The sequence below is a fragment of the Alosa sapidissima genome, chromosome 16, assembly GCF_018492685.1.
Source record: "Alosa sapidissima isolate fAloSap1 chromosome 16, fAloSap1.pri, whole genome shotgun sequence".
Lineage (NCBI taxonomy): Eukaryota > Metazoa > Chordata > Actinopteri > Clupeiformes > Clupeidae > Alosa > Alosa sapidissima.
The window spans coordinates 10,286,342-10,298,565 of record NC_055972.1 but is presented as its reverse complement, the minus strand read 5'-3'; the positions used below and the strand labels follow the sequence as shown (position 1 = coordinate 10,298,565).

Here is a 12,224-nt window from a genome sequence, read left to right as displayed (position 1 = left end):
GGAGCAGACTGTGTTTCTGCAGACTCGAAAGCAGGCCAGCTCTCGAAAGACAGACCCAATACATGCAGTTGAGCACAATTAAACACCTTTTGCACATTCACAGCTTTTACTTCATTTGCAATAATTCAGATTTTCAGAATTACCTCCGGACTCAAACTGGCAACAACACAACCGTGAACATCATTATATCCACTGTTGACTACCTCCTCAGGGTACAGGTAAGATTGAACTAATTAAAAGTAGTGTCATCTTACATCTAGATCTACTATTAAAAGGGTATAATAATAAATATTACCACCGGCTGCTGGAACAGCACGGTCATATTGGCTTTGTCAAAGTGTGTTTTTTTTTGTTTGTTTTTTTTTTAAAGCAATTTGTGTACAATGACTCCCGGAACACAGGCAAATAGAAGGCTTTGGTCCACAGGGGCCACACCACGCGGTGGTCATACCATGTACTGATATGTGGTGCATCTAGTTTTTACACTCACTAACCTTAGCAATCTGTTAAATAAATAAAGTATTTTGACTGTCATTTCATTTTAATATCACATACTTAGGAGTCCATCAGTGATTTCTACTGGTATTATTCTGGCAAAGATAAGATGGATGAACATGGACAGCGGCATTTCTCTAAGGCCGTTAGTGTTGCCAAGCAAGTCTTCAACACCCTCACAGAATATATTCAGGTCTGTGGTTTTGTCTCACATACTGTATGTCATATTCTGTGAAATCCATTCCTATTTTGTTGTAATACAGTTTTACACTTAGCAGTTTTGCATATTATTGCTGAAAAATTAAAGTTGTTTGTCCCTCAGGGTCCTTGCACAGGGAATCAGCAGAGTTTGGCTCACAGCCGATTATGGGATGCGGTTGTTGGGTTCCTGCATGTGTTTGCTCATATGCAAATGAAGCTCTCTCAGGTTAACTTTACCTGAAACTACACACATCCAAAAATCTGCTAATTGTACTGCTTAATGTTTATCCTGTTTTCTGTGGCTAACATAGTTTGCATCGGTTGACAGGATTCTAGTCAGATTGATTTGCTGAAAGACTTGATGGATTTACAGAAAGACATGGTTGTGATGCTTCTGTCCATGCTGGAAGGTGATCATTTTGGAAAAAAAAAATTGTATGTTTCTCAAGAAAACCTGTGCACCCTTTGAATGTGAACTCATTTTCCCACCCTAATAGGAAATGTTGTAAATGGCACGATCGGGAAACAGATGGTGGACATGTTGGTGGAATCCTCTAGCAACGTGGAGCTGATCCTTCGCTTCTTTGACATGTTCCTTAAACTCAAAGTTTTCACCTCGTCTGATGCTTTTAAAGAGTATGACCCTGACCGAAGGGGGCTCATCTCCAAGAAGGACATCCAGAGGGCCATGGAGGGCTGCCAGCACTACTCCCCCTCTGAGACCGAGTTCCTGCTCTCCTGCATGGAGACGGACGAGAGCGAGCTGCTGGACTACCAGGCATTTGTGAAGCGCTTCCACGAGCCGGCCAAAGACATCGGCTTTAACATGGCCGTGCTCCTCACCAACCTGTCCGAGCACATGCCTGGCGATGCCCGCCTGCACACCTTCCTGGAGCTGGCAGAGAGCGTTCTCAGGTATCTCAAGAACCTTCACGCTTTTGCTCTCATTGCTTGAGCAACGGGATTTACTTAAGAGAATCCTGGTAACCATCAGAGAATAGAGAGTCTTTTTGAGCAGGCCCTTGTCTTTGTCAAGCCTCATTCACACAGGAGGAGACAAGCAGTGATTTTGTGATGAGAGATCATAGAATCATAGAACGTAATTTCCCAACTTTCCAACACGAGGGCAGTTAATATGGTATTAATATGGTTTTGTTTTTTTAAGCAAAAAACACTGCGGCTGATACACAATGCGGCAAATACACAGGAAGTTACTGTACTGAAAGGGACTTTAGCGATTGCATCTGAAATAACTATTGTTCAAAAAAATGTAACAAATCTAAAGTTTAGTAAAGTAAACAAAGTTATTACACACTGTTCTGATTTTAATGTTAATTCCACAGGTACTTCCAGCCCCACCTTGGGCGTATAGAGATCCTGGGGAGTGCTAAGCGCATTGAGCGTGTTTACTTTGAGATTAGCGAGTCGAGTCGGACTCAGTGGGAGAAACCCCAGGTGAAGGAGTCCAAGCGCCAGTTCATCTTTGACGTCGTCAATGAGGGTGGAGAGAAGGAGAAGATGGAGCTCTTTGTGAACTTCTGTGAGGACACCATCTTTGAAATGCAGCTGGCCGCACAGATCTCCGGCACGGACGCTGGCGAGGACACAGCTGAGAAGGACGAGGAGGAAGAGGAGGAGGCAGAGAGAGGAAGGCCCAGAGAAACCAGTTTCTTTTCTCTGGCTTCAGCAATGTACGTTCTCCTGGCTCCTGTGCACTTCCTGATGATGCTGGCATCACTGCTCTCTGTGAGGAGCCTCCGAAAGCATCTGAGGAAGGTCACCTTGAAGGGTCTCATCAGTACCATTTTCTCATTTTTATGGAACATTCTCATGGGATTGGCTCATATGGTGTTTTGTGTGATCTCCTTCATATTGCACATACTCTACCTGACCTTCATCAACGGTGGCATTATTGAGATGGTTGAGAACATGACACTCGCTGACCTGGTGATTGACGTCCATGACCCCAACCTCGATGAGGTCACAGGGTTGCGTGTGGGTTTGGGGGATGGAGTCCGGCAGTGCCTGGAGCCCCTCTCCTCCCAGGAGGACCTGAGTGTGCTGGAGCTGGATCTGTCCAAAGACCCGCAGGTCCTTACAGACATCTTCGGACTGAGTCTGAGAAAGGAGGGGACCAAGATCAGACTTATGTCTAATGATTTCAGTGCCAGCCTAGACCATTTTCTCTCGGCCTCGGGCGAGCCTACTGACGCTGCTGAAATCAGGGGGAAACAAAAGGTATTGGGGCGTGTTGTCTGGATATTGTGATTATGCACCAGCTGGTTTAATGAATTTGGGAACTGCAGTTTTAACCCTTAAAGGTGTAGGTTTTTGAACATTCTAAGTTCCGCAACAATTGAAGGTTCTAAAATTCTATGTTGAATTCAGTGAACCCAGATATTCTTTAGAATGTTCATTTCTCAACATTCCCGTCAGCCCGATTTAGGCGGGCAGGAGCCAATAAAACCTGCATGCTGTTCACTCTACACTCAAAACACTTTGGAAGCACAGATAAGATTTAACATGGATGGAACAACAGATGTTTACACAGTCAAGGTTGTAAGTTCAGTTCTCACCAGTCACTGATCTGATACATTTATAATAACCTGGATGCTGGTGCGTAGGGAGCTTGTATTCAGGGCACAGTTGTAAAGCATTTATGCAATTGCCAATGATTGCTCCAAAGCTCCAATGAAGATGCTATCAGACTCACACATCGCCTCTGATCAGTTGTGGGTGTGCAGTAGGAGCTGTAATTTACAGTGCAGGCAGGTCCGCGCTGGGCGTTTGAGGCTGAGCTGCGCCGCGAGGTGCCCAGCTCCACAGTTGGTCAAAATTGCCTCGGCATGTGCCGTCTGGCAAACATTTGGCAGCAGACACAGTGAAGCAAAGCTGTACCTCTCTGTCTCATCAGGAACATATTGTGTTTGAAGCTCTGTGGTACGTTGTCAGTGGAGGTGGTTGCTGTCAAATTATATAATGAGGAAAAATAAAACAGCGCTTTTAACTAAGTACTTATTGAAGACATTGATTAGGGAAAATATGTCCTTTTAAAAATAATACCCAACTCTCACCATGGTGTTGTCTTAGGTGTTTGCATTCAAGACACACGTCTGCGAAGAAAAGGAAGAGAGCATTACTGAAAAAGCAGAGTGAGTTGGTCTATAGTTTGTTTATTTATTATTTTCTAAAGGTGCTGACAGATTGCAGTATAAATATTTAAAGCATCTCATTATCTACCGACTATCTTGTCACAGGCAACTTATTACATTGCACACATTATATTTTTATTACTTTGTGGAATGGCAAGGCAAGTTTAATTATTAAGCAGTAGTTCATACACGTTGGTCATTCGGCTTGCCTCACAGATGAGGGTGATGATTATGAAACTTGTTTTCAGTGGAGAGGAGGATGAGAAGGACAAGAGGCAGGAGCGCAGGCAGCGCCAGAGGGCCAGGCAACAGCGCCGCTCAAAGCAGGAGGAAGAAGATGTCCAGGAGTCAGCTCTCTGGAAATCCTTGAACTCCTATCAGAGAAGAATGCTTGTGAGATTAATGGATACATAACAAATATTTTGACAAAAAAAAACACTGTTTTTTTCTGTCTGCCCGTAGAGGTTATGCATCCAATATTATTTTATAATTTAATTCATTTTAATGTGATAAATTTAATTTAATTTACTTTAATTTAATTTCATAATGATAATAATGTGTGTGTCATTCCACAGAATTGCTTTGCCAGGAATTTTTACAACATGCGATTGCTTGCCCTGTTTGTCGCATTTGCCATCAATTTCATCCTTCTGTTCTATAAGGTAACAACATTTTTCTTGAAATTAATTAACATTCTTTTCTATCCTGTTGTTGAAACACATTCATAAGAACCAGGTGGACAGGGCATGTTGATATTGATTTCAGTTCTATTTTTCCTTCCTGCTGATTCTCCCATGTTAAACCCATGACCATGTGCTGTCACCCCTGCTGGTGAGCTCAGGTGTCGTCGTCTGTGACTGCAGATGAAGAGGACCTGGAGGGCTCTGCCTGGTCTGACAGGCCAGATGATGTGAGCCTGGAGGGGCCGGTGCCAGCGGCGGACCCAGACTCAGACTCAGACACGGCCTCCTTTGTCCTGGAGGAGAGCAGCGGCTACATGGAGCCCTGCCTGCGCTTCCTGGCCATCATTCACACCCTCATATCCTTCTGCTCTATCATCGGCTACTACTGTCTGAAGGTGAGAGAGTAGACAGGCTCATCACGTAAGCTTTGAAATACAGCTCCATTGTGTCTTTGCTACTGACATATTTAACGGCGCTTGTTTTTCTTGTGATCATGTTTATGGGTTGTCAGGTTCCCTTGGTGATTTTTAAGCGGGAGAAGGAAGTAGCCCGCAAGCTTGAATTTGATGGCCTGTACGTGACAGAGCAGCCCTCCGAAGATGACATCAGAGGACAGTGGGACAGACTGGTCATCAATACGCCGTAAGCACACACATAATTACTGATAAGCCATGGTTTTATCAGAATTGTGAGATATATTTAAGTGGTTAATTTTTTACAAATGTATGAACTCATTCTTTCATTATATGTATGTATACTGTGAATATGTTTATGAAGTATGTTTCACTGATTGCATGTGTTTTGTGTTCCTTTCAGGTCATTTCCGAGTAATTATTGGGATAAGTTTGTGAAGAGGAAGGTATGCCGTTTTGCAGCATTATGATTTAAATCTAAAAAGTCCCAGCGGACCTTTTATAGTAAGTGCTATGAAATAGGTCTGAAGGGCACTGAGGGTGTGTGTGTGTGTGTGTGTGTGTGTGTGTGTGTGTGTGTGTGTGTGTGTCTGTGTCTTGCCAGGTGATGGATAAATATGGGGATTTTTACGGCTTGGCGCGGATCAGCGACCTGCTGGGTCTGGATCGAGCCGCTCTGGACTTCAGTGCCCAGGGCATGGAGAGGAGGAGGCCCAGGAGAGAGAGAGAGCTCGCAGCCCTGTGAGTTAGCCGAAGCTGCCGGTCACCTCAGCCTCTAACCTCTCTCTAGCAGCGCAGCAGGGAGTCAGGCATGGAGCCACTGCCAGAAGATGGCAGTGAGGGTCAACCTGAAAACCCTGAGGCGTGTTATTGCTGTGAGAAGAGATGATAACGGGACTGACCAGGCTTTTTCAACCTTTTAGGTTGAGCTCCATCGACATGAAGTACCAGATATGGAAACTGGGTGTGGTGTTCACTGATAATGTAAGTGTACATGTAAAGTCTCCTAGGACCGAGGTATGATATAGAGTCTGACTTCAGCAATAGTAGAAATAACTAAAAGAATTATATATTTTCACTCCTGTGAGTATTATGTCTGAAAAAGGGCATGTCATAAATGGATATAGTAGTATAAATACTATAGTAGCAGAAATAAAAAGCTACATATGAACATGATCATTCCTAAGCCCTCTGGTAATATTTCTCTTATTTTTGTTTTTGTGTCTGTCCGTTAGTCTTTCCTTTACCTGGCTTGGTACATGTGCATGTCTGTCCTTGGCCACTATAACAACTTCTTCTTTGCTGCTCATCTGCTGGACATTGCTATGGGCTTTAAAACTCTGAGGACCATCCTCACTTCTGTCACACACAATGGCAAACAGGTACGGTCGGGTTTACGGTCGGGTTTACGGTCTGGTACGTTACATACACAACATACTGTAGGTATCAGCATAGTGGTGTGGTGTTGATGATGATGAACACAAATGTATGAAATGAATTGGTGCACAACAGCTGGTGTTAACAGTGGGGCTGCTGGCTGTCGTGGTCTATCTCTACACTGTGGTCGCCTTCAACTTCTTCCGGAAGTTCTACAATAAAAGTGAAGACGGTGAAGGCCAGGATATGAAATGTGACGATATGCTGACAGTGGGTATCAATTGTTTCTCTCTGTGTGTGTGTCACTCACAGTATAGTGTGTGTGTGTGTGTGTTTGTGTGTGCGTGAGTGTGCGTGTGTGCATGTGTGTTGGAGTGCGGTTGTTTTACGTGTTATTAACAGTGCAAGGCTTTTAGATAGGTAATCATCTGCCGCTTTAGTGGCTGTGCTGCTGTGCTTTATTGATCTCCGTTTGCCGCTCGGCGTTTACCTGTCAGTCACCGGGCTGTGCCTGTCTGATGATGTCGTCTGTCTAATCACTGCTGCGGCAGCCAGACAGAAAGCTAATCAGTTCATCTCCTCTCCAAACGAGCCAGTGCTAGGGTGAATTACTAGATTCAGCCTCTGCAGAGTAAAATATTTCATGTGCCTGTTGCATAAATCCTGAACCATTCTGTGATAAAAGTGTGCTGTTATCCTTGGCAGTGTTATATGTACCACATGTACGTGGGGGTGAGAGCTGGAGGGGGCATCGGGGATGAGATCGAGGATCCTGCGGGGGACGAATTCGAGTTCTACCGCATCATTTTCGACATCACCTTCTTCTTTTTTGTTATAGTTATTCTGCTGGCGATCATACAAGGTACATTTCACATTTCTTCCATTAATGAACCTTTGAATTGGAGAGCTGCTCTTTGCCGCTCGCAGGGTGCTTGAGGATGGGTCATTTTCATATAGAGTGATTAGATTTGACTGTCCTCTTTTATCTTCACCACTGTGTTAGTGACAGTGAAACTCGGCCAGCATGCAATGTGGTATCAAAGGATTCTGAGCTCTTAGTGACCCTCACAAATCACTTGATGTTAGTCAGCTCTTAATGAGTAATGTTGTGGTAATTGGCAAAACTGGTCTTTTCTAATAGCATGGCCCTCCAAACATATCATCCCAATATGAATACTTATTTAGATATTTGTATACTGTACAAGTTGTACAAGCAGTCTTTGGGGTGCTCTAAATGTTTTATCTGATATTGGTGTCTGGCAGCTTGTTTGGCAGTTGTGGAGCATAACCTTTCATGCATAAATTCACACGTGTGTCTCTGTGTTCCATTCTTCTCCTCTAGGTCTCATCATTGATGCCTTCGGAGAGCTGCGAGATCAGCAGGAGCAGGTCAAAGAGGACATGGAGGTGAGACTAACGCACAGCACACACACACACACAATACCTCACCACTAACAAGGCTCTCCAAATACACCCGTGTTCCCAGAGTAACTTCAGTGTCAAGTAGTGAGAAGTGAAAAATTTATTATGGTTTATTTATTATTTATTAAGTTTGATAATGTGATTCAAAGCCATTAATATATATATATATATTTGTCTTCATGGTCCTCCTTTGTTGTAGACTAAGTGCTTTATATGTGGCATCGGTAATGAATACTTTGACACGGTTCCCCATGGGTTTGAGACGCACACGCTGCAGGAGCACAACCTGGCCAACTACCTGTGAGTACTGCTGCACTGTTGACCTGTACCCCATGCTGTATCTGCAGAGGTCAGTCAGACCGAGGGCTGAGGGACTCCTGGACCCATATGCTCAGGGTCGGGCGGCATGCTTCAGTTTGCTCGCTGGATGTCTGAATGCACAATCTGTCTCTGCTTACAGGTTCTTCGTGATGTACCTCATCAACAAGGACGAAACAGAGCACACTGGCCAGGTACCGCAGCTTTCCCACACACAGCAGCATACTATACCATACACAACAGCATACTATACCACACACAACAGCACACAACAGCATACTATACCACACACAACAGCACAGAGCAGCATACTGTAGCACACACATCACATACACAACAGCATACTATACCACACACAACAGCATACTATACCACACACAGCAGCATACTATACCATACACAACAGCATACTATACCACACACAGCAGCACACTATACCACACACAACAACATACTATACCATACACAACAGCATACTATACCACACACAACAGCACACAACAGCATACTATACCACACACAACAGCACACAGCAGCATACTGTAGCACACACATCACATACACAACAGCATACTATACCACACACAACAGCATACTATACCACACACAGCAGCATATACCATACACAACAGCATACTATACCACACACAGCAGCATACTATACCACACACAACAACATACTATACCACCCACAACAGCATACTATACCACACACAGCAGCATACTATACCACACACAACAGCACACAACATCATACTATACCACACACAACAGCACACAGCAGCATACTGTAGCACACACAACACATACACAGCAGCATACTATACCACACACACACAACAGCATACTATACCACACACAGCATACTGTAGCACACACAACAGCATAGCATACACAATAACATACTATACCACACACAACAGCATAGCCTACTGTAGCATACACAACAGCAGAACACACACAACAGCAGAACACGCACAACAGCATACAGCAGCATACACAACAGCATACTATACCACACACAACAGCATACTATACCACACACAACAGCAGGGTGCGATTTGTAGGGGGGATGGGTGGGATTTCCCACCCTCTGGTCTTGATATCCTCCCCTCTGCTTAATTATTTTCATCGCCGGGGGGGACAACATTTATCCCCCTCTGCCCCTCATATTGATTAATGCTACTTCATATAAGTAAAGCGCTGCAACGTGAGAACAGTCTAGTAGGCTAGCCTACATAATAATCTGACATCAGAAACGCACCGTCACCGTCAGCACTCATGCTGCTGACACAGTGGCTGCGTGATAACTTAATTTGGCCTTGATCGTGCAGGACATTTCAGAATGTCGACTGTGTAATCCATCATAAATGGCTAGTTTCAATGGAAAAGTTAGCTGGACAAATGAAAGAAAACGAGAAGGATTCAGTGAAGCATATCGTCATATTTTAGAACCTTCAAAATGAGAAAACTGATGCAACTGAGATGGAGGACAACTCCACGTATAGAACATAGGCCTATTGTCCGAAGGAACTTACATTAAATGAGGAGATATTAGCTGAATGTCACAAAAAGTGTTACAGAAATTGCTTGGCATCGCTTATTCAATGGCTCTCTACCGAAACACCTAGTTTGCGGAGGACGAATGAGAAAGCACTCGTTTGATAAATCAGCCAGTAGGCTAGGCCTAGTAGACAAATAACTTTCAGAAATAATCTGTACTGCAAAAACGAATGTTGGTGGGTATTTAAACTATCTAGTTTTAACAGGTGTTTTAACAGCTGCAAGAAATAGAAGCTTGCCCTATAACTTTACTCTCCAAACTTCACTGCACTGTAGCCAATCAACTGACAGTATGATAGTAGGCTATTTATTTTCTGCAGGCTACAAATAAACACTTTTATTTTTTCAACTTTTGCAATATTACGCACTTGGCTACTGAACGCAAATCAGCAGGAGAGAGAATGCACGTACTACAGTACGCAGCGTGTAGTGCAATGTGTGCTATTTGGTTACCAACTAACACTGTTAGCCAATTCACTAACTCAAGACTTCAGTGCCATCATATACAACATTTTTTTACATAACAAATACAGAAAGGATGGAGGCAGCAAAAGTAGAGGAGTCATTTCAGATGCGGTAAGAACAAGGTGAATTTGTATGCTTGTCAAAACGTAGTCCTACCCTGCATTAGAGGAGCTGATCATCATACCAAGCACACTCGCTGTTTAAAGTCATACATCACGGTAAACTAAAACTAAGATAAAGGTAAATGTTACAAAGGTGGCAAAATGAATATAGGCTATTATTAGCCATGACATTACTAGGCTATGAATCGTTCGTTCATTTTTAAAAAAATAATAAAATTGGGGGGGGGGGGGGGGGGGTTACAAACTTATTCAAAATCATCCCCCCCTCTGGTTTTTACACAAATCGCACCCTGCACAACAGCATACTATACCATACACAACAGCATACTATACCACACACAACAACATACTATACCACACACAACAGCATACTATACCACACACAACAACATACTATACCACACACAACAGCACACAACAGCATACTATACCACACACAACAACATACTATACCACACACAGCAGCATACTATACCACACACAACAGCATACTGTAACATACAGTACACAACAACATACTGTAGCACACACAACAGCAGAACATACCGGTACTATATTGGGTAAGGCTTGTGTGTTACAGTGTTTCTAAGTGAATCTTGTCTTGAATGTAAGACAGTGCTATATTTCATCATTATTATGGATTATGTGAAGAACTGCTGTAGTTAAGTCTCTTGTCTGTTTTGTGTCACAGGAATCTTATGTATGGAAGATGTACCAGGAGCGTTGCTGGGAATTCTTCCCAGTGGGAGATTGTTTCCGTAAACAATATGAGGATCAGCTTAGCTAAGAGTCCAGTTTGCTCCCTAAGGCAATGCACTGTGGGTTAGTGGCTGCACTTCATTTCTTTGGAGCAGTTGCACTGAATTACCCAACAAAAAGAACTGTTACAAATTTAGAATCAGACCATATGCACATAATGTGTAATCTCACTTACATGGTAATTAGTGCTGATTAATTATTTAATTGCTGTTCATTATGCAGGTCTATGTCTATGCAGAGTGTGATTTGAGACTCAGTATTCTATTAAAGTAACACTACCAGTGTGATTGTTTATTGGCGTCACATCAGCTACTCAGACATTAACAGTCACATGCCCAAGTGTTAAAAGGAAGAACATTCCTGCAAGAAAAGACAAACTGTTGTGTCTTCCCACTTCATTATTGCTGATTACTTCCATACATAATGGCAGTATCGACTCTTTTGGATAGAAAAAGGGACAGAAAAGCCAAACAGCTGTTGTATATAAAGGTAAAAAAAAAACAATGTTGGCTACCATGTCCTGGTTGAGTTCATGCAATCATTTTGGGGGGGAAAAAGCCATGTGCACATGAGCATTAGACAGCGTCTCTGCCGTAAGTGTATTTTGGCCTGGCATTAACCCTCATTCAGTCTGTGCTCTGCTGTAAGTGTATTTTGGCCTGGCATTAACCCTTATTCTGTCCCCGCAGAACAGCTATCTTATCTCTTTATCGTTAAGCTCCAGATTGTTATAATAATATTCTCATGTCCTCTTCCTCCTGTCTGCATACCATTAAATGAGCAGTCTGTTATGGCTGCAGATGGTATATTTGCTGTGCTATTTTCTTGGCCTGCTGCTTACATCTGTAGTTACTGGCTTTTGGCCGTGTGCTTATATCAGCCTCCTGCTCTCTTTCCCTTTGCTCATCATTTATACACAACCTCCTGCAGCTCCTCTCCATTGTCCCACCCATGCTTTCTTTACATCTTCTGGCACAGGGCTCCAGCACTCCCTCTCTCTCTCTCTCTCTCTCTCTCTCTCTCTCTCTCGCTCTCCTCCATTGTCTCCATAACTCCAGTGCACTCCTCTGAGTGTCATTCTTCAGTCCTCTCTTTCGTTGAGTTTATTTTTTATCCTTTTCATTTCTCCCACTAATATAAAGGGCTTTCATGCCGAATTTGCATAGTCAGCTGCATTGTGGTCCTATATGGTTTGCTGATTGGCAGCAGTGGTCATCATGACAGTCCTGATGACCACTTATGGCCCTTTTCCAT

At 43.3% G+C, this 12,224-nt stretch overlaps 1 protein-coding gene across 3 annotated transcripts in view; it reads left to right on the top strand.

Moving 5' to 3' along the window:
• Nucleotides 1–11,257, top strand: part of ryr2b (ryanodine receptor 2b (cardiac)) — a 50,134-nt gene extending 38,877 nt beyond the window's left edge. The window contains exons 83-103 of one of the 3 annotated variants that reach the window (XM_042065674.1): nt 130–218; nt 560–688; nt 818–922; nt 1,025–1,106; nt 1,194–1,611; nt 2,040–2,934; nt 3,787–3,848; nt 4,097–4,241; nt 4,424–4,510; nt 4,690–4,926; nt 5,043–5,173; nt 5,348–5,390; nt 5,549–5,685; nt 5,868–5,928; nt 6,180–6,326; nt 6,457–6,591; nt 7,027–7,183; nt 7,664–7,728; nt 7,943–8,043; nt 8,204–8,255; nt 10,903–11,257. In XM_042065674.1, the coding sequence (XP_041921608.1) occupies nt 130–218; nt 560–688; nt 818–922; nt 1,025–1,106; nt 1,194–1,611; nt 2,040–2,934; nt 3,787–3,848; nt 4,097–4,241; nt 4,424–4,510; nt 4,690–4,926; nt 5,043–5,173; nt 5,348–5,390; nt 5,549–5,685; nt 5,868–5,928; nt 6,180–6,326; nt 6,457–6,591; nt 7,027–7,183; nt 7,664–7,728; nt 7,943–8,043; nt 8,204–8,255; nt 10,903–10,998 (3,374 nt within the window). In that variant the 3' untranslated portion in view covers nt 10,999–11,257. Of the gene's footprint in view, nt 1–129; nt 219–559; nt 689–817; nt 923–1,024; nt 1,107–1,193; nt 1,612–2,039; nt 2,935–3,786; nt 3,849–4,096; nt 4,242–4,423; nt 4,511–4,689; nt 4,927–5,042; nt 5,174–5,347; nt 5,391–5,548; nt 5,686–5,867; nt 5,929–6,179; nt 6,327–6,456; nt 6,592–7,026; nt 7,184–7,663; nt 7,729–7,942; nt 8,044–8,090; nt 8,256–10,902 lie in introns of all 3 variants that reach the window. The other 2 variants (XM_042065673.1, XM_042065671.1) reach the window with 2 other exon arrangements.
• The last annotated feature ends 967 nt before the right edge of the window (nt 11,258–12,224 follow it).